Consider the following 23095-nt stretch of genomic DNA (forward strand, 5'->3'; position numbering starts at 1 on the left):
GAGAGGGGGTCGGCTCCTGATAAGAGGCCTCGTCATTTTGGTAGTTTCAGTGGTGCCTCATCTAGAGGCATGGGTACTTTAGGTAGAGGCCATCTTCCCAGGCCATTTCATTTAGCACTTCAGGCATCTCACAATGCTTTAGGGAGTCGTAGTCCTTATGTGCCTTACTCTTGGAAGCTAACCCACAGTGCACCATCAGCTCCTATCAGTGCACCACTGATTCAGAGTTATCACTGTTGTTATTTGGGCCGCTCAGGTTAGCTTCAATTTCAGCAACCACGACAACAGATGGGTGTTTTGAGTGTGGCGGTATTGGTCACATGAGGAGGTTTTGTCCGAGATTATTGGGCGGCATGCCCTAGCAGAGTTCTCGTTCCATGGTTCCAGCACCAGTCACTCCACCACCCGCTCAACTACCTATAGGCAGGGGTCAAGCAGCCAGAGGTGGAGGTCAGGCCGTTAGAGGTGGAGGTAAGGCCGTTAGAGTGGAGAGAGACTCCTGGACATTCTACCAGCAGGGTTATTTCCTATGTGAAAGCTCGACGCATGGTCTAAAAGGGATGTCTAGCTTATTTAGCCTATGTCTATGATTCTAGTACAGAGGTTCATTCCATGGATTCAGTACCAGTTGTTCGTAAGTTTACGAAGGTGTTTCCTACAGAGCTGTCGGGGATGCCCGGCAGGGATATTGACTTTTGTATCGATTTGGCTACGGGCACGCCCATTTCTATTCCACTATAATGTATGGCCCTGTCGGAGTTGAAGGAATTGAAGGAGCAGTTGCAAGATTTTATAGATAAGGGCATCATTAGACCTAGTGTCTTGCCATGGGGTGTGCCCGTATTGTTCGTGAAGAAGAAAGATGGGTCGATGAGGATGTGTATAGACTATCGGCAGTTGAATAAAGTCACAATCAAGAACATATATTTGTTGCCGATGATTGATGACTTATTTGATCAGCTTGAGGGTGCCAAAGTGTTTTCAAAGATTGATTTGAGGTCTAGCTACCGTCAATTGAAGATTAGAGCATCCAATGTACCTAAGACGGCTTTTCGGACTCGGTATGGGCATTATGAGTTCCAAGTGGTGTCATTTGGGTTGACAAATGGCCCTACAACATTCAAGGATTTGATGAACTGGGTATTCAAGCCCTACTTGGATTCTTTTGTGATTGTATTCATTTAGGGTATCTTGATCTACTCCCGCAGTCGAGAGAAGCATGAGCAGCATCTTCGGATTGTACTTCAGACTCTGAGAGATAGCTAGTTATATGCCAAGTTTTCAAAGTGTGCATTTTGGATAGACTCAGTCGCCTTTTTGGGGCATATTGTATTGGTAAAGGGTATAAAGGTGGATCCTAAGAAGATTGATACAGTTCAGAATTGCCCTAGACCCATTTCAATTATAGAGATCTGGATTTTCCTAGGTTTGGCGGGTTATTGTCGTCGGTTCATGGAGAGGTTTTCATCCATAGCAACCACATTGACTAGATTAACTCTGAAGGGTGCCCCATTCAGATGGTCGGATGAGTGTGAGATTATATTTCAAAAGCTCAAGACTTCTTTGACTAAGGTGTCAGTGTTAGTGTTGCCCTCGGGTTCAGGATTCTACATGGTGTGTTGTGATGCATATCGTATTGGGCTTGGTGTAGTATTTATGCAGGATGGCAGGGTGATTGCATACGTGTCATTGTTGTTGAAGGTTCATGAGAAGAATTACCATGTTTATGACTTAGAGTTGGCAGTCATTATTCATGCGCTAAATATTTGAAGGTACTATCTTTAAGGTATGTCGTGTGAGGTATTCACTGATCATTAGAGCCTACAATATTTATTCAATCAAAAGGATCTCAACTTGAGGCTGAGGATGTGGTTGGAGCTATTGAAAGACTATGATATCACTATTTTGTATCATCCCGGGAAGGCCAATATAGTGGCTGATGCCTTGAGTAGAAAGGTTGTGAGTATGGGTAGACTTGCGTATATTCCAGTTGGTGAGAGGCTACTTGCTGCAGATGTTCAGGCTTTGGCCAATCAATTCATGAGGTTAGACGTTTCAGAGCCCAGTCGTGTGCTATCTTGCATAGTCGCTCGTTCTTCTTTGTATGAGCATATCAGAGAGCGTCAGTATGATGATCCCCATTTTCTTTTCCTTAAGGACACGGTGTGGCACGGTGGTTCCAAGCAGGTTACTATTGGAGATGATGGGGTTTTTAGGATGCAGGGTCGTATTTGTATGCCCAATGTGGATGGGCTTTGTGAGTTAATTCTTGAGGAGGCCTACAGTTCTCGATATTTTATTCATCCGGGTGCCGCCAAGATGTATCAGGACCTACGGCACCATTATTGGTGGAGGAGGATGAAGAAGGATATAGTTGCATATGTAGCTCGGTGTCTAAATTATCAGCAAGTAAAGTATGAGCATTAGAGGTCTGGTGGTTTGCTTCAGAGGTTAGAGATTCCTGAGTGGAAGCGGGAGCGTATCACTATGAATTTGTTGTTGGACTCCCACGGACTCAGAAGAGGTTCGACGCGATATGGATCATTGTGGACAGGTTGACCAGGTCGGCACATTTCATTCCAGTGGCAGTTAATCATTCTTTAGAGCGGTTAGCTGAGATATACATCTGCGAGATTGTCTGTCTTCACGGTGTGCCGGTGTCTATAATTTCTAATCGAGGTACTCAGCTCACCTTGCACTTCTGGAGGGCCGTACAATGTAAGTTAGACATGCGGGTTGAGTTGAGTACAACATTTCACCCCCAGACAGACGGACAGTCTGAGTGCACTATTCAAATATTGGAGGATATTCTCCGTGCTCGCGTTATGGATTTCGGGTTTTTTTGGGATTAGTTCTTGCCGCTTGTGGAGTTTTCCTGCAACAATAGCTACCAGTCGAGCATTCAGATGGATTCCTACGAGGCATTATATGGGAGGCAGTTCTGTTCACCAGTTGGATGGTTCGAGCCAGGGGAGGCTCAGTTGTAGGTATAGATTTGGTACAAGATCCCTTGGATAAGGTCAAGATTATTCAGGATCGACTTCGCACCGCTCAGTCTAGGCATAAGAGTTATGCCGATCGTAGAGTTCGTGATGTTGCATTCATGGTTGGAGAGAGGGTATTGCTTTGAGTTTCACGATGAAGGGTGTGATAAGGTTGAGAAAGAAGGGCAAGTTGAGCCATAGGTATATTAGACCCTTTCAGATTCTTGGGAGAGTAGGTGAGGTGGCCTACAAGCTCGTATTGCCACCTACTATATCAGCAGTCCATCCGGTGTTCCATGTGTCCATGCTATGAAAGTATCACGATGATCTGTCCCATGTGTTAGATTTCAGCTCAGTCCAATTGGACAAGGATGTGACATGTAAGGAGGAGTTGGTGGCTATTCTAGCCCGGCAGGTCCGACAATTGAGGTTTAAGAGTTATCCTTCAGTTCAAGTGTAGTAGAGAGGTCAATCGATCGAGGAAGCCATGTGGGAGTCCGAGTCAGGCATGTGGAATAGATATCCACACCTTTTTACCAGTCTAGGTATTTTTCTATATCCGTTCGAGGATGAACATTTATTTTAGAGGTGGAGAATGTAATGACCCGATAGGTCATTTATAGCTTTACCCTTCATTTATATATTCTGAGACCTCGAAAAGCTTCGTTTAGCCTTCCTTGATTTGCGTGCGCAGTCCATGTCCTTTTTCGTAAGGTTTTTATGACAAAAATGTGAAATTGTGCCTTAAAACTCATTTGAGTTGACTACGGTTAACGTTTTGTGTAAACGGTTCCGAATCAGTATTTTGACTATCCCGATGGGTCCGTATCGTGATTTGGGACTCGAGCGTATGCTTGGAATCGAATTGGGAAGTCCCTAACTTGATTTTTCATAATTTGTTGAAAACTAGAAGTTTAAAGGTTTAAAGAATTCATAATTTGACCGTAGTTTAACTTTGTTGCTACCAGGTTCGAATTTCAGTTCCGAAACTTAGTATAAGTGCGTTTCAGTATTTATGAATTGACTGCAAAATTTAGTACAAAACAGAGTTGATTTGACGTGATTCAGACGTCCGGTTGAGAGATTTCATGTTCTTAAATTTCATTGAAATTTCATTTGTTTTGGTGTCTGATTCATAGTTTAGGTGTTATTTAGGTATTTTGATCGCGCGAGCGAGTTCGTATGATGTTTTTACACTTATGTGCATGTTTGGTTTGGAGCCTGAGGGTCTCGTGTGAGTTTTGGATAGGCTACGGATGATTTGAACTTAAAATTTCTTGTTTTAGCATCTACTGTCAGCTGGTGTGTCCTTCTTCCCGAAGATATTCCTACGATTGCGAAGTGTAGTTTGTGGACTGGAGTGGATTTACTCATCGTGAATGTGAGGTTTTGGTCGCGAACGCGGATCAGTGGTGGGTCTTCCCTTCGCGAACGCAGCCACTCCATCGGGAACACATAGTATTAGAGAGGCGGGGGTTGGGAATGGAACTTACTCTACGCGAACGCGAGCCCAGGCTCGTGAACACGAGGGCGAGGTGGGCTAAGCCTGCGCAAACACGTAGAGTGTTTCACGATCGTGTAAGCCAACGGGAAGTTCCCTTCATGAACGCGCCAGGCGTCTCGCGAACGCGATGAACACCTGACGCCCAGTCATAAAAACTTTTAAAATCGGGATTTCACCCAATTTTCACCATCATTTCTTTAGAGCTCCGCCTAGAGGAGATTTGGAGGAGAAATTTCATCACTCTTTCATAGGTTAGTGTACTTTAAATTATTTTCTTCCATTTTCATCATCACCCACTAATTTCTAGCCTTATTTTATGTCCCTTCATGGTAGAAAATTAGTGATTTGGGAAGAATTGGGGGGGTTGCAAATTTAGGATTTAGTCCTCAAATTGAGGTTGGATTTCAAATCTAATTGTATAATCGGGTTCGGGGGTGAATGGGTAATTGGGATTTGGTCCGAATCTTGTGTTTTGACCAAGCGAGCCCGGGGTTGACTTTTGTTGACTTTTTGGGAAGTGTAAAGATCTTAACTTTATGTTTTGTAATGCATTTCCCTAGCATTATTTGATGTTATTGAGTCGATTTTGTTTAGATTCGATTGGTTTGGAGGCGGATGTTAGATGAATGGCCCCGGTAGAGCTTTGATATGCTTACTTAGCGAGGTAAGTGTTGGGCCTAACCTTAATTTGAGGGAATTAGAAACTCTTGAGCTATGTGCTATATGAAATTCATGTGTAGCGGCGTATTTGCGAGGTGACGAGTGTATATACACTGTCAAAATACTTGTTTCCATGCTTTTCCGTATTTCATTAATTATTTTATTCTGTGTCTTAACTGTTACATGCTTTAATTGCTTCCTATGCCTTAATTTGTTAATTGTCATTTATTATTCTCGTATTAAAATGTTAGTTTCTCCCATGCTTTCATGATTAACTGCTACTTGCCTTAATTGGCTTACTTGTACCCTTTAGTTGTCATTTATTTGACTTGTCTTGCCGCTTAGTATTAATTATAGAAATTCTTGATTTGGTACGAGATTTTATTTATGGTTCTGCTTTCATATTCATTAACCATAGAGATTTTTGTGATTAGAGTTGTTGATTTGATTTCATTTATTGATTTGTATTATGGATCCGGTTGCACGCCATAACAGGTGGAATAAGGCAGGATTGATATTGATATAGTAGGATCGGGTGGCACGCCGCAACATGTGGAATAAGGAAGGATTGATATGGTGAAATAAGGGAGGATTATGATATTGGTTGGATTATATAGTGGGATCGGGTTGGGTGTTGCAACGGATTTGACTTATTATTATTGTTATTGATATGGTGAAATAACGCAGGATCGTATTTGTAAGGTGGGATCGAGTTGCGCGCCGCAAAGGTTTGAGTGTTTTGTATTCTTTGTTATGTTGTGTTGGCTTCGGTGTTTTCATCCGAGATTCTGAGGACTGGTATTTCTAGTTTTACTATTTTTCGAGGATTGTGTTTAGTGTCATGAGTTAACTGCTTTATTTTCCTGTATTTCCTTTCTAGTCATTATTATTATACTATGTATAGGTTATTGTAAGTGACCCGCCTTAGCCTCATCACTACTTCGTCGAGGTTAGGCTCAATATTTACAGAGTACATGGGGTTGGTTGTACTCATAATACACTATGCACTTCTTGTGCAGACTTTAGAGTCGGTCCTAGCGACGGTCAGTAGATTGCTCGGATCAGACATCTGACGGAGACTTGAGGTACAGCTGCTCGGCGTTCGCAACCCTCGAGTCCCTTTTCTACTTTATCCTAGTTGTTTATTTCTTTTCATACATATTTACTTTCATTCAAACCATTGTTTGTATTATTCTAGTCCCTCGTATACTTGTGACACCAGTTCTGGGTTGTATTTAGATATTTCGGTTGTAATGACTTTTCGCACTTTAGTTCAGTTCTATTACAATTATTTAAGGCTTAAACATATTCTAACATTGGCTTGCCTAGCAAGTGAAATGTTAGGTGTCATCACGGTCCTGAGGGTAGAAATTCTGGGTCATGACAATAGCGTCAATGTGATGCATGACCCAATCCGACACCGGTCCACCTGGAATACATCGAGCCATGATACTCACAATCAACAACCATAAGCATATCAACATCAAGCACATGAAGCGTGTGACCATAACTATAGGGATATGGACATCACTATATACCAGAAACAGGAAGACCATAACCAAGGCACAATCAACCAATCAACACCCTCCGAGCAATCTTGCTCGAATTTCGCTAAAAGGCCCAAACATAACCGCATCGTTGTGCAGATAATCAATAGATCACAACTCATCGCAACATGGGAGAGTAACACATGAGACATATCAGAACATGAATATGATCTACCCTAACCAATAACATACCCCTCCACAATAACTGTGTTGAGTAGATAAATTTGACCCGATTTAGAATACGCATTCTTCTTAGACATACTAATAGCCTCCAAATCAATTATGATCCTTCCGAAGTAGGTATATAGCCTCTGAAAAGCCCACGTTAACATATCTATAATACATACCATCAGTGGACAACCTCTTAACATACCTTCACCATTCATAACCATGGAATAATGTGCCTCGAGAACCCTCTTAGTCTTCAAATCCCTAGAATACTAGAATCTCCATATCCGATCACAACTACACTACTCAAATAACTGATACATCCCTCACATACGGTCAGCCCACGAGAAGTAGTTCTATAATTCTATCATGTCTCAAAGCAAAATCTGGACATCAGCAGTCGATCAACCAGGCACTTACCGTAATACCGGTCAGGTATCCGCAAGTCGAAATGTCTAGAACTCGTGACCAAATCCAGGAAAAAATCATAACACGCAACACATTCCTTATGTCGGTAGCAGACATCTAGCTCAAGTTGTGGTTGACACTATCAAGAACTCTTCGAGGCCAACCCACACATCACCAAGCCATCAGAACTGAACTTCCCTAAATTAACCAAGTCGCGCAAGCCATCAAACACAAGAGTATTGCCACAGAACGCTGGTGAAGCATTACCACACCAAATGACCGGTTACCTTTGTTGCTATGCTGACCCAACACCACCAAGTTGACCCATTTCTTCTAATCCTCCTCGACTTGTCTTCAGGTCAATACTTTCCCTTATCGGTACATAATTATCCCAATTCAAAGCTCACTGTGGAAGGCCCTAGCACGAACCACGTCGTCTGAAAACCCATAAACCATTGTATTTCTTCTAGAGTGCCCAATAATGCTACAACCAATATACCCACTCTGAAGAGACCGTCTATGAATCTGAAGATGTTTCTCTAACCTCTCTGATACTGGAATGTAGATTTAGCAATGATACAGATATACAACAAGTTCCAACACCATCCCATAAAAATATTAAATCTTAGTCATGTACAATTCCGAGGAACCCCTCAACACTATATATACCCCAGACTGATATGACACTTGCCTATGCAATCTGATCGTCGATAGTAGACTTCCACACTTGGCGTGGATTCATAGGGCATAGCATCCGATGATCCATATTACCAACCTTCATAAGCTCCTACATCACCAATCAGATACACGAACCAGTTGCATCCCACACTTGAACAACTAGAGATCTACCAACACGTCCGCATCCTTAGCCTGGACAATACCCCAAGACAATGATCGAGCATCAATGGCCCCCTCATAGACCATCAGTAGCATTACAAACCGTGGAATCATATGTGATACCGAGCACACGACATCATATACGAGTGGATGTAAATGGATATAAGATATATGCTTCAACCTGAATCAATGTTGCACGATAAGGAATGAAATGAGTGGTTCCTAATAGTTCTATATCCTCTCAAAGATAACTACAGACGCATTCGTACCGATCTGCAGGACTCTACTAAACTTGCTTATGGATCGTAGCGCCTATGAACCTAAAGCTTTGATACCAACTTGTCACGGCCCCAATTTCCCACCATAGGATGCCGTGATGACACATAGTCCTAAGACTAGGTAAGCCTAACACATGCTGATTTAATAACAGAATTGAACTATTTAATAATTTATCATAAACCATTAAATGACATATATAGCCGCAAGCGGCCAATAGTTATACATTTTCCAAAACCGGTAGTACGAAATCATAAGCACTACTAAAATACACTAGAATTTCTAAACACAATATTGTTTTGAATTACAATTTAATAGTAGCATAATGAAGTAAGATGGTGACTCTCAGGCCTGTGAACATCAAGCAAGTATACCTTGAAATATCCTACCGTGAGATGAAACTCTCAACAACATAATTAGAATACATGGATCTTGACAAAAATTTGCAAAAACGTAGCATGAGTACACCATAATAGTACCCAGTAAGTATTATGCCTAGCCTTGATAGAGTAGTGACGAGGCCAGGTCAAGACACCTACTAGACATAGAAACATATTTAAGATATACATAAGCTAAAAATGAAAACAACATCAATATAAGACGAACGGCGGAAAAATTATTGATTTACAGCCAACAATGAAGTAATAGAAACATAAATGGCAGCAAGTAGTAAACAAGTAATAAAGAAACAACATAATCGAAACACTGATGAGATGTACATGAACTCAAATAAGAAAAAGAAATGGATGACAATTCAAATAATCAAACCTCTCCCAACGCATGAACTTACAACAAGAATTATCCCGAGGCACCACACCTCATAAACCACAAGTCATGAACCACAATTTTCAAATCTTACATATATGGCAGCCCGTGCCCACAATAACAATCACCTTCGCATGGGAAAGCCCACATGTTACCATGTACTTTACAACTGTGATAAATATTAATTTAGATTAACGAAAGAGATATTTAGACATCATAAAATATAATAACAATCTTAAATAAGGTAAGGTGTTAAATAAAATAATGAGTTTATTTTAGAAATCAAGTAAAGTAAAATAATATACAATTTGTATGAAACTGAGTATAAGATGGGTTTAGTTTAGAAATCAATACAATTAAGTAAAAGTATCATTTTTAAACAAAGCAAAACATAAGTTAAATTAACGAATTAAATATAGAATTTTTTAAAGAAAAATATAATAATAATTTTAAGTAAGGTAAGCATCTAACATGGTGATGAGTATAATTTGAGAACCCAATTATAGTAAAAGTACGACAACCATTTAGAATAATAAGGCACCGAGTGAGATAACAAGTTATATCTTAAGAGGTACATAGAATAAAGCATGTTAATAATTCTTTTATTTAAACCATTATGTTACCAACAACTCTACAGAATATGATATAGTGACTCCACGCAAATAAATTCACATTGACAATCAATTCACCAAGTTATAATGGAGGCATGGATTGGCATGTTAAAGCAACACAACAAATCAAGTAGAATGCATGGCTCACACAAGAAACTACAATCGTTCCAATACCAAGATAACAACGAATAACCAAACACAATAAAAATGTGGATGAATGATTGAAGGAAGAACAATGACTGTTCAAATCAAAAAAAAATTCTACATGGAATGTACAATGAAAATCATAACTGAGGTATTCACATTTTATAATTCCAATCACAATTTTTTCTTATACCGCCGAATGAGCCTTACATTTGAAATAAGTTTTGAAAACAGTTTTTTCGAAATAGCTACATGTATTTTAACCCACCTTATGACGTCGTGTGGCTTCACGCAGTTCCTCTACAAGCAACACGCACATAAGTCTCACCTTAAACTACCGCATGCACATTAATCCCAAGCCTTATACCAATGCATGCGCGTCAATATCACATCACAATAATAACTCGTACCATAAGTGTCCATATATCATAATCTGCCAACAATCAACAATATCAATGTTTCCACAGCAATAGCCCATGGCTCCACCACAATGGGTGCAAGAACATAAATAACTATGAATGCAAAATTCCCAACAAGAAAGATGTTTCAACAATAACAATTTCGCCTCAACTTGAGAACGGCCTTCACAACTTCAACACCAACAACTCAACAATGAGATAATGTATAACCACGATATTAAAAAAGAATGACTCACAATGAAAGACATAGTGTATAACAATGACTTCAAATAGTGAAAATCAACAAGGAAAGACATAACATGAACAATAATATCAAGTAATGACAATCAAGAATGAAGGGGATAACACGAACAATAACTTCAAATAATGATAATTAACAATGAAGAGATAGCACGTAAAAATAAAAGAGACACCAAGTTCAACTAAGGCGACAAGAGTGAGTTGCTCTAGTGGTAAGCACCCTCCACTTCCAACTAAGAGGTTGTGAGTTCGAGTCACCCCAAGAACAATGTGGGGAGTTCTTGGAGGGAGGGAGCCGAGGGTCTATCTGAAACATCCTCTCTACCCTAGGGTAGGGGTAAGGTATGCGTACACATTACCCTCCCCAGATCCCACTAGTGGGATTATACTGAGTTGTTATTGTTGTTGTGAGTTCAACTAAGGCATGAGAGTAATTTATCAAGTAGGATGTAAAAGAAGTTTTAAACAAGTAAATTAAGGCATGTGCGGATAGATGAACACAAACAAGAATATATTAACTAAGAGAATTTAGAACATGATATGGCATTTCAACTAAAGCATGAAAAATAGTCTAAGTAGCCTAAACCACTCAAATACCACGTGCAACCCGTGTATCCACTCGCCACCTTGCATAAAAAACTTTCACATAGCACAAATGAATCAACCAATACCAATCCTAAGGAGTAGTTCCTCCACACAAAGTTAGGCAAGACACTTACCTCAACTAGGCCAACTCAACCCTCCGAAATAGCTTTTCCCCCTAAATTCGCCTCTACACGGCTCAAATCTAACCAAAAAATGACTTAATAACATCAAAACATGCAAGAGAAACAAATTATAATAAATAAAATTATGATATTTATATTTTCCCCAAAAAATCAACAAAAGTCAACGGCGGACCCTCCTAGGATTCTGAATCCAAGCATACCCGACCGAAGCCCGGACCAATACAAGCTCACATGAATGCAAACCGACTCAATCGGAGTCCGATAGCTCAACCAATTCGCTAAAACATCACTTTTGGGTGTTCATAACCTAAAAGTCCAACCCACACTAGTTGGGTCCCATAACTCCCGAAATACTTCTTCAAAACTCGCCAAATTTGAGTATGTTATTCTGCTAATATAGGAGAACAAAACCCCAAAAGTAATTTGGAAATAAACGCTCTAACTCATTTTTAAATTTTAAAATTTAGGATATAACCCTAGGTCTTGATTTAAAGAATTAAATGGGTTTTCAATTAAAATCATCGATTAAAGCTTAAACCAAGGGAATAAATCAAAGAAAAATACTTAGGTTATGATATAGACCTTACCCCATGAAATAAACTTGAAGAACATTCTTGAATTATCCTAATCCCAAACTTTCAAGATAGAAAAACTCCAACAACATTAATAGCCAAAAATGCCCGCTATTCTACCTCGTTTCTTGTGCCAAACGATCCCGAAACTAACTTTTGATACCTCCAATGGATTCCTCATGAAATTGCAATCAAGTTAGGCTTTTGAACTACTCCATTTGACCTTATAATGAAGGAGATATTGATTTCAATATTTGAAAATAGTGCAGATTTTTAAATACGAATTCAGTGACAATTTCGTAATTAATCTGTAAACATTTGGCAACCAAATTATTAGTAAAATAACCATAAATTCCTCATACGATATCGAAAGTTAATGATTTCAGTTGCTATAATTCCAAAATTACGATATGGATATAATGTTTTAGTCGAAATACGAATCAAATGGCGTTTTCTCAATATGGTAATATGCTCAAATCGACGTCGAAACCGAAAACAATCACCATACAACACAAACTTATTCAAAACTCATCGAAATTTAATCAAACTTTGTGGACATGTCCAAAATCATCATACAAACTTATTGGAATAATTAAATCCGATTTCGAGTCCGTTTACCTAAAAGTCAAACCTTGGTCAACTCTTCCAACTTAAAACTTCTAAAACGAGAATTATTCTTTCAAATCAATCCTGAACCGCTCAAAAACTGAAACCAACCATATACGTAAGTGATAATACATAATATGATACTACTCAAAGTCTCAAACCACCGAATGGAACGCTAAAGCTCAAAATGACCGTTCGGATCGTTACATCGTGACACCTAAACTAAATCAGTTGCTCAAAAGTAGAAATGCTAGATGCTAAAGGACCAAGGAGCACGAGCTATAAAAGAGGGTTCACTTAACCTTGTCTAAGTTACTAAATTTCCATAAATGATATACATCTTATAGGAGTATTTATTAGTTTGGTGTAGACATTTAGTAATATTTTGCTTACATTAGAGTTGTGCAGTTAATGCCTTATTTAAAGAACTATTTTATTCTTTTTTGTGTCATTAATGTGCTACTACGGAGTATTGTATCTTCTGTTTTTTGTTGGAAAAAAAAGAATTTCACATAACTCAAATATAAAAGAATATATTTTAATTTTTAATAAACAATTAATGTTCATGTAGGAAAATATTGACTTATTGTGTTGATTGGTGGTGACTTGGAAAGATAGTTGCTTAATTGTTTTTAAAAAAATTGGGAAAGGGAAAGAGGAAAATTAATTGTTTATTTAACTTAGTGTGTTGAGACTTCAATTATTTTAACAGGTGGTGACTTGTTTATTTAACTTAGAGGAAAATTAATTTATAACTTATTTCCCTTTCCCAATTTTTTTAAAAACAATTAAGCAACTATCTTTCCAAGTCACCACCAATCAACACACTAAGTCAATATTTTCCTACATGAACATTAATTGTTTATTTAAATTTAAAATATATTCTTTTATATTTGAGTTATGTGAAATTCTTTTTTTTTCCAACAAAAAACAGAAGATACAATACTCCGTAGTAGCACATTAATGACACAAAAAAGAATAAAATGGTTCTTTAAATAAGGCATTAACTGCACAACTCTAATGTAGGCAAAATATTACTAGATGTCTATATCAAACTAATAAATACTCCTATAAGATGTATTTTAAGTTATAAATAATTCATTCGACCTAATTTTTAATTTTATGTGCGGATAATTAAATTTTGATTAACTATTTACTTGTGGAGTTGTGATAGTTATACCTGTTAATCGGGCCGGGCTGACCCGTTTACAACCCGGTTCAGCCCGGTTCAACCCGGTACTGTAGTGTGGGGGGCGGGCTGGGACGGGTTGGGCGGAGAGCGGGTTTCAAACGAACAGTTTTTTGATACCGGTGCACCGGAACCTGCTAAGCATGTTAACCCGTTAACGGGTTTTTAACGGGCTACAGCCCAGTTCAGCCCTTTTTGTTTGGGATTTTTGGACCATTGCGAACGGTTAAATTCAAATATTATAAATTATCCTACTATTGCAAATGGTTTAGTTCATATTGCTGAAATTTCTCTTTTACTACAAAATTTGAAGAAGAAAGAAGGATATACTTCTGTTGTTGAATCTATGCTAGATAAGTTTAAACAATATTTCTATCCAATTCCCTCTATTTATCTAATTGATATTATTTTAAACCCTTCTATCAAAATGGCCACTTGTCGCCAATTAATTACTGCTTTATATTCTTATATGAATATTGGACCAACTGAAACTCCTGATATTGACACTTGTATTTCTGATCTACACAAACATTTAGAAACATTATATAATTATTATGCTAACATCGTTGATGCTTATCTGATGTAGATGCAAATATTCCTTCAAGTTGGTTCCAACATCTAGGACCAGTGCTTTGGATGATAATGATGGTGTTGAAGATTATTTGATTTGGTCTACACTAGGGGAGCATCAACAAACCAGTAGCAGGAATATTAATGAACTTCAATTCTACTTGCAAAAGTCAGCAGATCCCCGCACAAAGGAATTTCTACCACTGGGTTGGTGGAGGAGCGACTCAAATCAATTTCATGTTCTTTCGGCCATGGCTCGAGGCGTGCTAAATGTGCTGATTTCAACAGCCGCATCAAAAAAGAACCTTACATATTGGTTTATGGTTCTGATTCAACCAATGCCGGAAATCAAGAACTTCATGTTGACATGGATGAATTTACAAAAGTGATGCAAAGCATGTGATGTACTATTTCTTTTTGTTATAATTGTTGTAAACTTTTAATTTGCAAGTTCAAAAATAACAAAATCAAAAAAGAACTTGCAACTTAATTTGAAGTATTATATATTATTCAATAAATATATCAAATGAAAGTTTTCGGAGCTTGATCCTTACATATTGCTTATTGATCTTATTAAATAATTTTTTGTAGCAACTTACTTTCAAATTTCAATTTTAAAATTGTAAAATTCAAATTTAAAATTTAAAACTTTAAAATTCAAAGTTTAATTCTAAGCCTTAAAAGTTTGCAAACACTAAAGTATCAATAACATTGAATAAGAAAAAAATTACTTTAAACAAAATTAAAAAAATTGCACGGCCCGATCCAGCCCGCTAAGCCCAAACCCGGACGGACAAAAAAATCCGAAAAAATACAATCCGCTAACGGCCCGCAACGTTAAACGGACGGGCTAATTTTTTTTGTGTTCAGCCCGTCCGTTAAACACCCATAACTATAAGCCAAGTAATGAAAGACATATTGGACAACAGGAAACATAATCATGATTTGGACTAAAAACTTCAAGTCGAGATTGGCAATTATATATAATTTGGATAAGAATCATTCTGTTTGATGTGCCTGTTTAGTGTTGAAGAAGGAGAATTTCTTTCTTGATTAAGTTGTGACGCTTTCTCTTTTCTTATAAGAATCACTGCTGATGATTGGAAATAAGAAGACATCTAGGTACCTCCAAATATAATCAATCAGTCGAGTCAAAACCCTAAATTCAACCCCACAAAAACTTTTTTTCACACGACAAAGACCAAAAGCCACGACATAATCGGATCACATTGTCTAGCTGTTCACAATATGGAAATCTTACAAACAATTAATTCAAGTAATTTATAAAACAATAATTTTACAAACATAAGGATAACTAATTCATTTCATCCCCAATTAGCAACTGGAATATGGCAGCTTAGGCCGTGGCATCTGCAAATGTAATGAAGAAATAATACATCATTGCAATTGAGATATATAATCATTAATACAAAGGCATTAGCAAAAAAAGAGATAATCCTTGAATATATCCTTTTTCTTATTCTTTTTCCCTTTCCCTTTTTACTACTAAGATTTAATTTCTCTCCTTATAATGGGTGGTTAACGTTCCAAATAAATATACTTAAAAAACTTAAAGACTGATCTTTCTGCTGTCCAAATTGAAAGATTGGAAACTTTAGAAACAGAATTATTTTCAAAGGTTAAAGGAGGAAAACTATACGACACTAAGGGTGTGTTCGGTACGAATGTTTTCCAATTTTTCCATATTTAATTGGCTTAAATATTTTGGAAAATATTTTCGGAGGAAACTGTTTTCCTATAAAAAAAAGAAAAAATATTTTCCAAAACTTTTTCCAAAACTTTTTCCAACCTTTCCCATTCCCCATCCCCACCTCCACACCCCCAACCCCAACCCACCCTCGCCCTACCCTAAATGAATTATTAATAGTACTTTTTTTCATGTTATAGATAAGAGTATTTTTTCATTTCAACAAATGAGTATTTTCTTTTCACGATAATTTTTTATTTATTATTTTAACAAAAAAAGTACTTTCTTTTCATGATGTAGGAAAAATATTTCCTTTCATTGCAACGAAATGATGTAGTAAAAAATATTTTCTTTTATTGCAACAAAAAGAGTATTTTCATGTTGTAGAAATAGTACTTTATTTTTCAACAAAAAAGAGAGTATTTTTTTAGTTATATGGAGCACAAATTTCAACGTTATTTTTGCGTAAAAAAGTAAAGCAACACATTAGTTCCTTTGGGTTTGTGTGAATTTTTAGAAAAATAATTAAATTCTTAAAAAGAAATAGAGTCATGAATGTTGGGTATTTGGGGGGGGGGGGGGGGGGGAGCGCACAGGAAACATGGGGACTTGGGGGAATGGGGGGTGAGGAGAGTAGCATAGAAAATTATTTTCTAAAAAAAAATTCTACTCTCTAACCAATCACTAGAAAATATTTTTCGGAAAAAAATTTTCACTCACCAACCAAACAAAAAAACATAAGTGATAAAACCACTCATTTTTCATGAAAATATTTTCTAGTAAAACATTTTACTTTGTCCCAAACACACCCTAAATTATTTGACAACTTATAGTTGGAAATATTTCTCATCCAAACCCAGGCACATTTTTGTAACCTTTGTCTAGCAATAAAAAGGGAAGCACAATAATCAAAGAGAAGAATCCGAAAGTGTCTTAGAGCAGCACAAGCAGAATTTCTTTTTTAAAAAGGAGAGAAAAAAAACAAGATAATAACAGCGAAAAATTTGTTACTTTATGTACTATATATATCAAGGTTGTCGAAGTCGTCCAACATGGAAAATGGACAGAAACCGAACCGTCTTAAGGTCCTTAACTAGCATCACTTTTTAAAAGTTACTCGTCATAAACATTTTAATTAATTTTTTGATTATTTTTACACATATTAAAAAATTTATCTTTTATCGTTAGTTAATAATAAAATTGACCATATTATCCTTTATTTGTTCATAGGAAATATAACAAATACTCTTCGGCTCTTTACAGCTTTAAAAAAAAAAGTTAATTCCTTCTTGATATCTGAAAAAATAAAAATATTGTGGAACAAAAAAAAAAGTCAAAAAATTAATTAAAGTAGATCGGACGAAGTAATGACTAAAAATGCTTGTGTATGTATGTGTGTCTGCCATTTTTTCTTAGATCAATGTAACATCACAAGTTGATCACACTGGGCCTTATAAATTTTAATTCATCAAGAAAATATGCAGAGTTACGACACCGGGTATCTAAGTTCAGCATCTTCTATACAAAGCATAAATTTATGCGTAAATATTCATTAAGTTGCAATAAATAATAGGTATGAATTCATAATTTTAAAAATATGATGAGTTCAATACTGAACCTTAAATATTAAACTTATATCCTATATCTATCCGCCGTGGCGACATTTTTAAGATTTTGAATAATATACTCCTATAAGTTAAATAAAGAGAAAATAAAGGGATCTTAGCATGCTTTAGAATCTTGATATAACATTTCAATAGTAACCTATAGTGAAATTATTTTTAGTGGAGTTGTATTTAAATTATTAGGAAAGTATGCATACCTTGATCAAGTTGCAGAAGGGAAACGGAGTCAACTTTCACATGCTTAACGCAGGAAAGCCCAAGCATGCTAGCTGCTGCTTTCACCTGTTGAGTAGTAGTGCTGTTGTTCTTGCCTATTTTGCTTTCAATATCTGGATGTACCTTCCTTTTCATCACCCTCGTCATCAACTACATGCACAAGCATCAGTTAATTATTGTTAAACGACTAAAAAAAATAACTATAGTATGTTACGTACTAAAAAAATTCTCACATAAGAATATTTTAATAAATCATATATTTGTTAGTTTTAAAATTTTACTAAGCAAATAATTACTTCTTAAAACTTTTAATATAATATTCATGTAAACCTGACAAATCGAATCAATCCAAACTGATATAGTTGGTTGGTTTTAATTTTGATAAAAATCGAATCAAACCCGGTCCATATATACCCCGATTAAAACCAGTTTCTCACAACTTTTCTCTACATTATGGATGCTATCATCTGACAGGGAAAAAGAAACATAATCTTTTCCTCGAGAAAAGGAAAAAACCAAGGATGGGAGGTTTATGCTCTCTCCTTTTAAAAAAGAAAAATAGATTATGATAAATGTGTTCTCATTGCATCAAAGATAACCTTAAATGGACGAGACTCCTCTCCATTTCTCATTCTCTCCTTTTTCCCAATTTCCTATTTGGATTTGTTGGTAAAAATAGGACAAACACTAACATTAAAAGCATGCATGCACGCAGTCAAAGAAAAAACGAAAAATAAAAAGGAGAGAAAAAAAATCTCCACTCACTTGTTGTAGCTTTTGGATCGGACGTGAATCCTCCTTAACTCGAGGAATTAGCAATTTAGCGAAAGAAGTTCCATTCTTCACTTGTGAAGAAGGTTTCTTTGTGTAAAATTCTTCTTCCTTTTTGCTTGGATTTGGCTTAAGGTTGTTGTGATGATCAGAATCAGCTGAAAAAAGGTCTGCTAGAGTAATCCTTTCTTTTTTCAGCATCTTATTGCTCTCTAAAGAGTTCTTTGACTCAAAGACCAGTATCTCATTTTCTTTTGTAGCCTCAATTACTTCATCATCTCCATTTGCATATATCAATGGGTACACTTCTTCATTTTCCTCTTGATGATTAGTGACAGTAACTTCACATTGTCCAATATTTTCCACTGAGTAATATTCTTCCTCAAGTGATTCTTCTACTTCTTCTTCTTCAATGTATATGCCACTTTGATCTTGTACATTTTTCAGTGGATCAAACCCAAATGTGCCAATTGTTAGGATTCCTCCTTTCCAACTATCTAACATATGTGCAATGGAAGCATCTTGAAGAAGAACTTGTGCGTCACCGATAATCTCATTGATCTCATCTTTCTTCACATTCCGACTGACTATTCCATCTGTTAAGTTAAAGCGTATTCAGAATTTAAACTTTGATAAATTCATTCTTTTAAAGATTCTTATCACTTAACGTATTGTACTTTATACGTTATGCTAATAACTTTATATATATATATATATATTAATATTTTATGTCGAAATGACGGATTTCAGATGAAGTATAAAATCTTGAACAAACACTACTTTCTTGAAGGAAAAAAAATTAAGTGTAATATTTTGTAAATTTAAATGAAGAAGAAAGCTAGTATCACCTTTCTGATAAAATTTCCGGTGCACCCAATTTAAGATCTACGTCAAGAAAGAAAGCATAGTTAATAAAAAAAAAAGAAGATATGAACTCCAAAGAATTAGAGGGGAGAAGGAAAATAAAGAAAGAAAAAAGAATACTTGTGAGTTTTAAATCCTATAATTGAATTGAAACTGTACGTACCTTCATTTCTTTTCTCCTTTCGGGATCTGTTCAATTCAGTGGCAATGGAGTTGACTGAAGTTGGAAATTAATGCGTGACACAGTGAATAACTAGTGCATCTATTGGCCAACTAAGAAAATGTGGAGAGGGGTCATATTTTAGATGGTTTGAATTGTTGACACGTGTAAGTGGAAGGGTGGGCCCCCTACTAGAGTAGGCAATGTTCAGATATTGTAAGGCATGGCATGTTTCATCAAAATACTACGTTTGATATCTATGGCTTTATCGAAGGCGTCCAAGTGCCTCCAAATGACGTTCATGCCCTCTCTTTAAAATTACAACTTTCATTGTCACATACCTTTAACAAGATATTTGAGAAACAATTTAAGTTATATATACACACCACAGTATCGTATTTTTAATACTTATTTGTGTAAGTTAATTGCTTATAGCAAAATTTTCTTGTATTTTTCAAACTTACTATACGAAGCTTGATATCAGCGGCGGACTCAGAATTTAAAGATCGTCGGTGTACTTTTTGATTCAATCAAAATCTACTTTGTATATAGAATGCCCACTATTAATATATTACTATTTTCTAAAGACATATACACTGCAACACAGCCTTATAGCGGCGACAAAAGCCGCTATAACATCCCTTAACGTCGCTGCTACATGTTATTAGTGGCAACATTAATGTTGCTACAAGCAAAATCGAAATTGAAAGGTATTTGTGGCAACATCAAAGGTCGCCGCTAAAAGCGCATATTTTGCGGCGACATAATTGCCACAAAAGGTAAAAAAGCTCGCTACAATAGTGGTTCCACAAGAATAAAAATTTAGCTGGGTCGCCACTGCTATTCATCTTTAGCGGCGACTAAGATCGCTGCTAAAATATTTTTGTAGTGGCAAGTTAATGTCGCCACTATAAATGACTGTTAGTAGCGACTCGTGTCGCTACAATATAATAAATCATGAAAGACATAATAACTTTCTGTATCTACTAAAGTCACTGCAAAAGAAATAAACCAATAGTGGCAAATTTAATATTGCAACAATTACTAATATTTTGTGACAAAATAATGTCGCCACTAAAACCTATCTTCTCAAAAGCTATATAATAACCGAAATTATATATATTTCCAGTAGGAACCGAATTTTCTAAATTTAATGATTGTATATTCACATCAATTCACTACCAATATTAAAAGCAACCAATAATATTTAAAAAACACCAAAAAAAATTCTCAAACTGAATATTATAAATATTTTCATTACTAAAAAGTCAATTACATAATACTACACGATACTTCATTGTGCATTATAATTGTACGCATATACATATCCCAAAAAAGATAAAATATTAAGTGCCTTGTAATTGCTCCTTGGTCGACACCATCCTTGAACGATACCATTGTTTAAGTGCCTTATCCCTGCTAAAAAAAATAATATATATATATATATAAGGAACATATATAATGTGATTTTTTATATCAAAAAACATGCATAGAAAAATTTCAAGCATAAGAAAAGGGGGTCTAAACGCTATAGCCTGTAGGTATTGTCTAAATGCATATAATGAGAATCTTATTATGCATATCAATTTCAATATTAACCTTCTCCATGCCTTCCTTTTGAAATTCTATTTTAGTCGTTGATAGAGGAAGGAAGGGGGAAGGTGAGGTAGGAGGCTGGTGGAGAGAAATGAACAGGTATAAGCGATGTAGCCTGTAGGTATTGGAGGAGATTGAGTATAAAAGGGAGACAACTAAATTAGGCTCAATTTTCACCTGGTGGCAGGAATGCAAAAGGTGGTCACAATCGATCACTACTAACAAAATAAAAGTTGAAACTTTTCATCTATCCATAAGAACCAGATGTGCAGAGAACCATCTCAAAGGTAAGAATCTCTGGTCTAATATTTCAGTAGTCCAACTTGGTGGCACTACCAGATAGGACCCAAAACAGGGCAGAGTTATCCTTCTCCACCAGTACATTGTTCATGAAAGCGATTCAAACGACATGAATGAACCAGCTTTTTTAAGGTGGCCTACTGAACATGTATTGGTTTTGGTTCAAAATGGTAAAGTCATTGCGTAGAAATCCAGAGAAAACAACCTAAGCACAAATAAGAAATAAAATATAACAAACAAAACAAATTTACATCCTAAGATCAATCAAGGATTGTCGGCTGCCCTTCAGTTGCAAAAGAAAAAGATTATGCTAAGTGAAAAATGAAGTATCGACACACATAAAATTAAATACATTGCACCTGGAAGAACGTTGAATATAGAACAAAAATATCATCATTAGCAGACCATCTAGGAAAAAATAGATCGACACTCAGATCTTTAGGTGAAAATATACATTGAGTAAACATAGTCTAAAAAAGACATTCAAATCATATGGAAAAAAAACTCATTCACTAATTTTAAGAAAGTATTTTGCTGTTGAAACTGACACATAGTCTAAAAAAGATAACATTTTTTTATTTTTTTGCTAGACCAAAATCTTCCAAACCCAAAATTGCACATTCAACAAGTAGCTCAATACAGTATTCATAATTTATTCTGAAAGCTATAATTTCATAATATTCCAATCAATATTGTTGTGTACAAATACAAAGAGGGACGACCCCAAAAAAGAAAAACATAGAAAAATAAAAAACCTCAGATTGAAGGTTCGAACAAAACCCAGCTAAAAATTATCAAAACAAATAATCTGAAAATGCACATAACCACAAAAGAACAAAGAAAGAATGAAATACTAAACATGCAATCACAATAACAACACCAAAGGATCTTTCAAGAAGAAACTTTCACTTATTTCAGAAAATTATATAGCTGAGAGTTTGGTCAAGACTTAGAATCAGCAAATAACAACACTTAGATGACACAATCTATACGAATTCTTGTAAATATTCAAATGCGTCAAAGAAATTTGAGATGAAATATGAGAATACAAATGTAAAAACATTAAGATAATAATTATTGCTAGCTGCATGTTAAAAATTTTGCCTTCTAGAATCATTATAAAGAACCCCAAATGTAAAAATTTTCCTTCATTCTTGTTGTATTTGGAAAATCCTAAGAAAACCCAAAAAACTTTCGTATAACCAAAAAGAAAAATAAAAGTATTAGGGATTTGAACACATATATGATTTGAGCTTTTGGGTCAGTAACTAGATGCAGAGAAACAGAGCAGCAAACATAGTTTTTCCTTTAATTAGGAGTTGAGAAATGGAGCATCTATATGAGATTCACATTTTCTAATTTTAGGAATTTTGAGCAGAGAGGGATTTTGAATAGAGAGAGGGTTTCTAGTGAGAGAGGCAACAATTTTGGCCATTTAGGCCTTCTGTTCTTTTAATGATAAGCGCTTCAATTCTTTATTTCTTTTTAAAAAATAATAATAATAATAATAACTAAGTAATAGAGGCGACCCTGTCGCTCCAAAATATAATTAACGGCGATAATTTTAAAGTCGCCACAAAATTCGTGGAGCCAAAATTTTGTTCTCGTGGGAATAAAACATTTCAGC

General features: G+C 36.0%; 1 protein-coding gene and 1 long non-coding RNA gene across 2 annotated transcripts; both read right to left on the reverse strand.

Moving 5' to 3' along the window:
- Nucleotides 1-15351: 15351 nt before the first annotated feature.
- Nucleotides 15352-19810, reverse strand: LOC104101678 (protein TILLER ANGLE CONTROL 1). The gene is made up of 5 exons (XM_070182162.1): nucleotides 19576-19810; nucleotides 19397-19433; nucleotides 18543-19144; nucleotides 17759-17927; nucleotides 15352-15599 (listed from the first exon to the last, which is right to left on the reverse strand). Exons 1-5 carry the CDS (start codon nucleotides 19579-19581, stop codon nucleotides 15586-15588), a joined length of 828 nt encoding a protein of 275 aa, XP_070038263.1. The 5' UTR covers nucleotides 19582-19810; the 3' UTR covers nucleotides 15352-15585.
- A 989-nt stretch (nucleotides 19811-20799) lies between these two features.
- On the reverse strand, nucleotides 20800-22900 carry LOC108946084 (uncharacterized). The gene is made up of 2 exons (XR_001970314.3): nucleotides 21172-22900; nucleotides 20800-20988 (listed from the first exon to the last, which is right to left on the reverse strand). It is a non-coding gene; the product is annotated as an uncharacterized lncRNA (long non-coding RNA).
- Between the last annotated feature and the right edge of the window lie 195 nt (nucleotides 22901-23095).

This window comes from Nicotiana tomentosiformis, chromosome 8 (assembly GCF_000390325.3).
Source record: "Nicotiana tomentosiformis chromosome 8, ASM39032v3, whole genome shotgun sequence".
Taxonomy (NCBI): domain Eukaryota; kingdom Viridiplantae; phylum Streptophyta; class Magnoliopsida; order Solanales; family Solanaceae; genus Nicotiana; species Nicotiana tomentosiformis.

Bases quoted from the DNA above. Each gene is read 5' to 3' on its own strand.
- LOC104101678 (XM_070182162.1), bottom strand. The intron at 19,145-19,396 runs GTGATACTAGCT...TTAACTTAACAG, and splicing joins CCGGAAATTTTATCAGAAAG to ATGGAATAGTCAGTCGGAAT. The intron at 17,928-18,542 runs GTGAGTGGAGAT...TTGTGCATGTAG, and splicing joins CGATCCAAAAGCTACAACAA to TTGATGACGAGGGTGATGAA.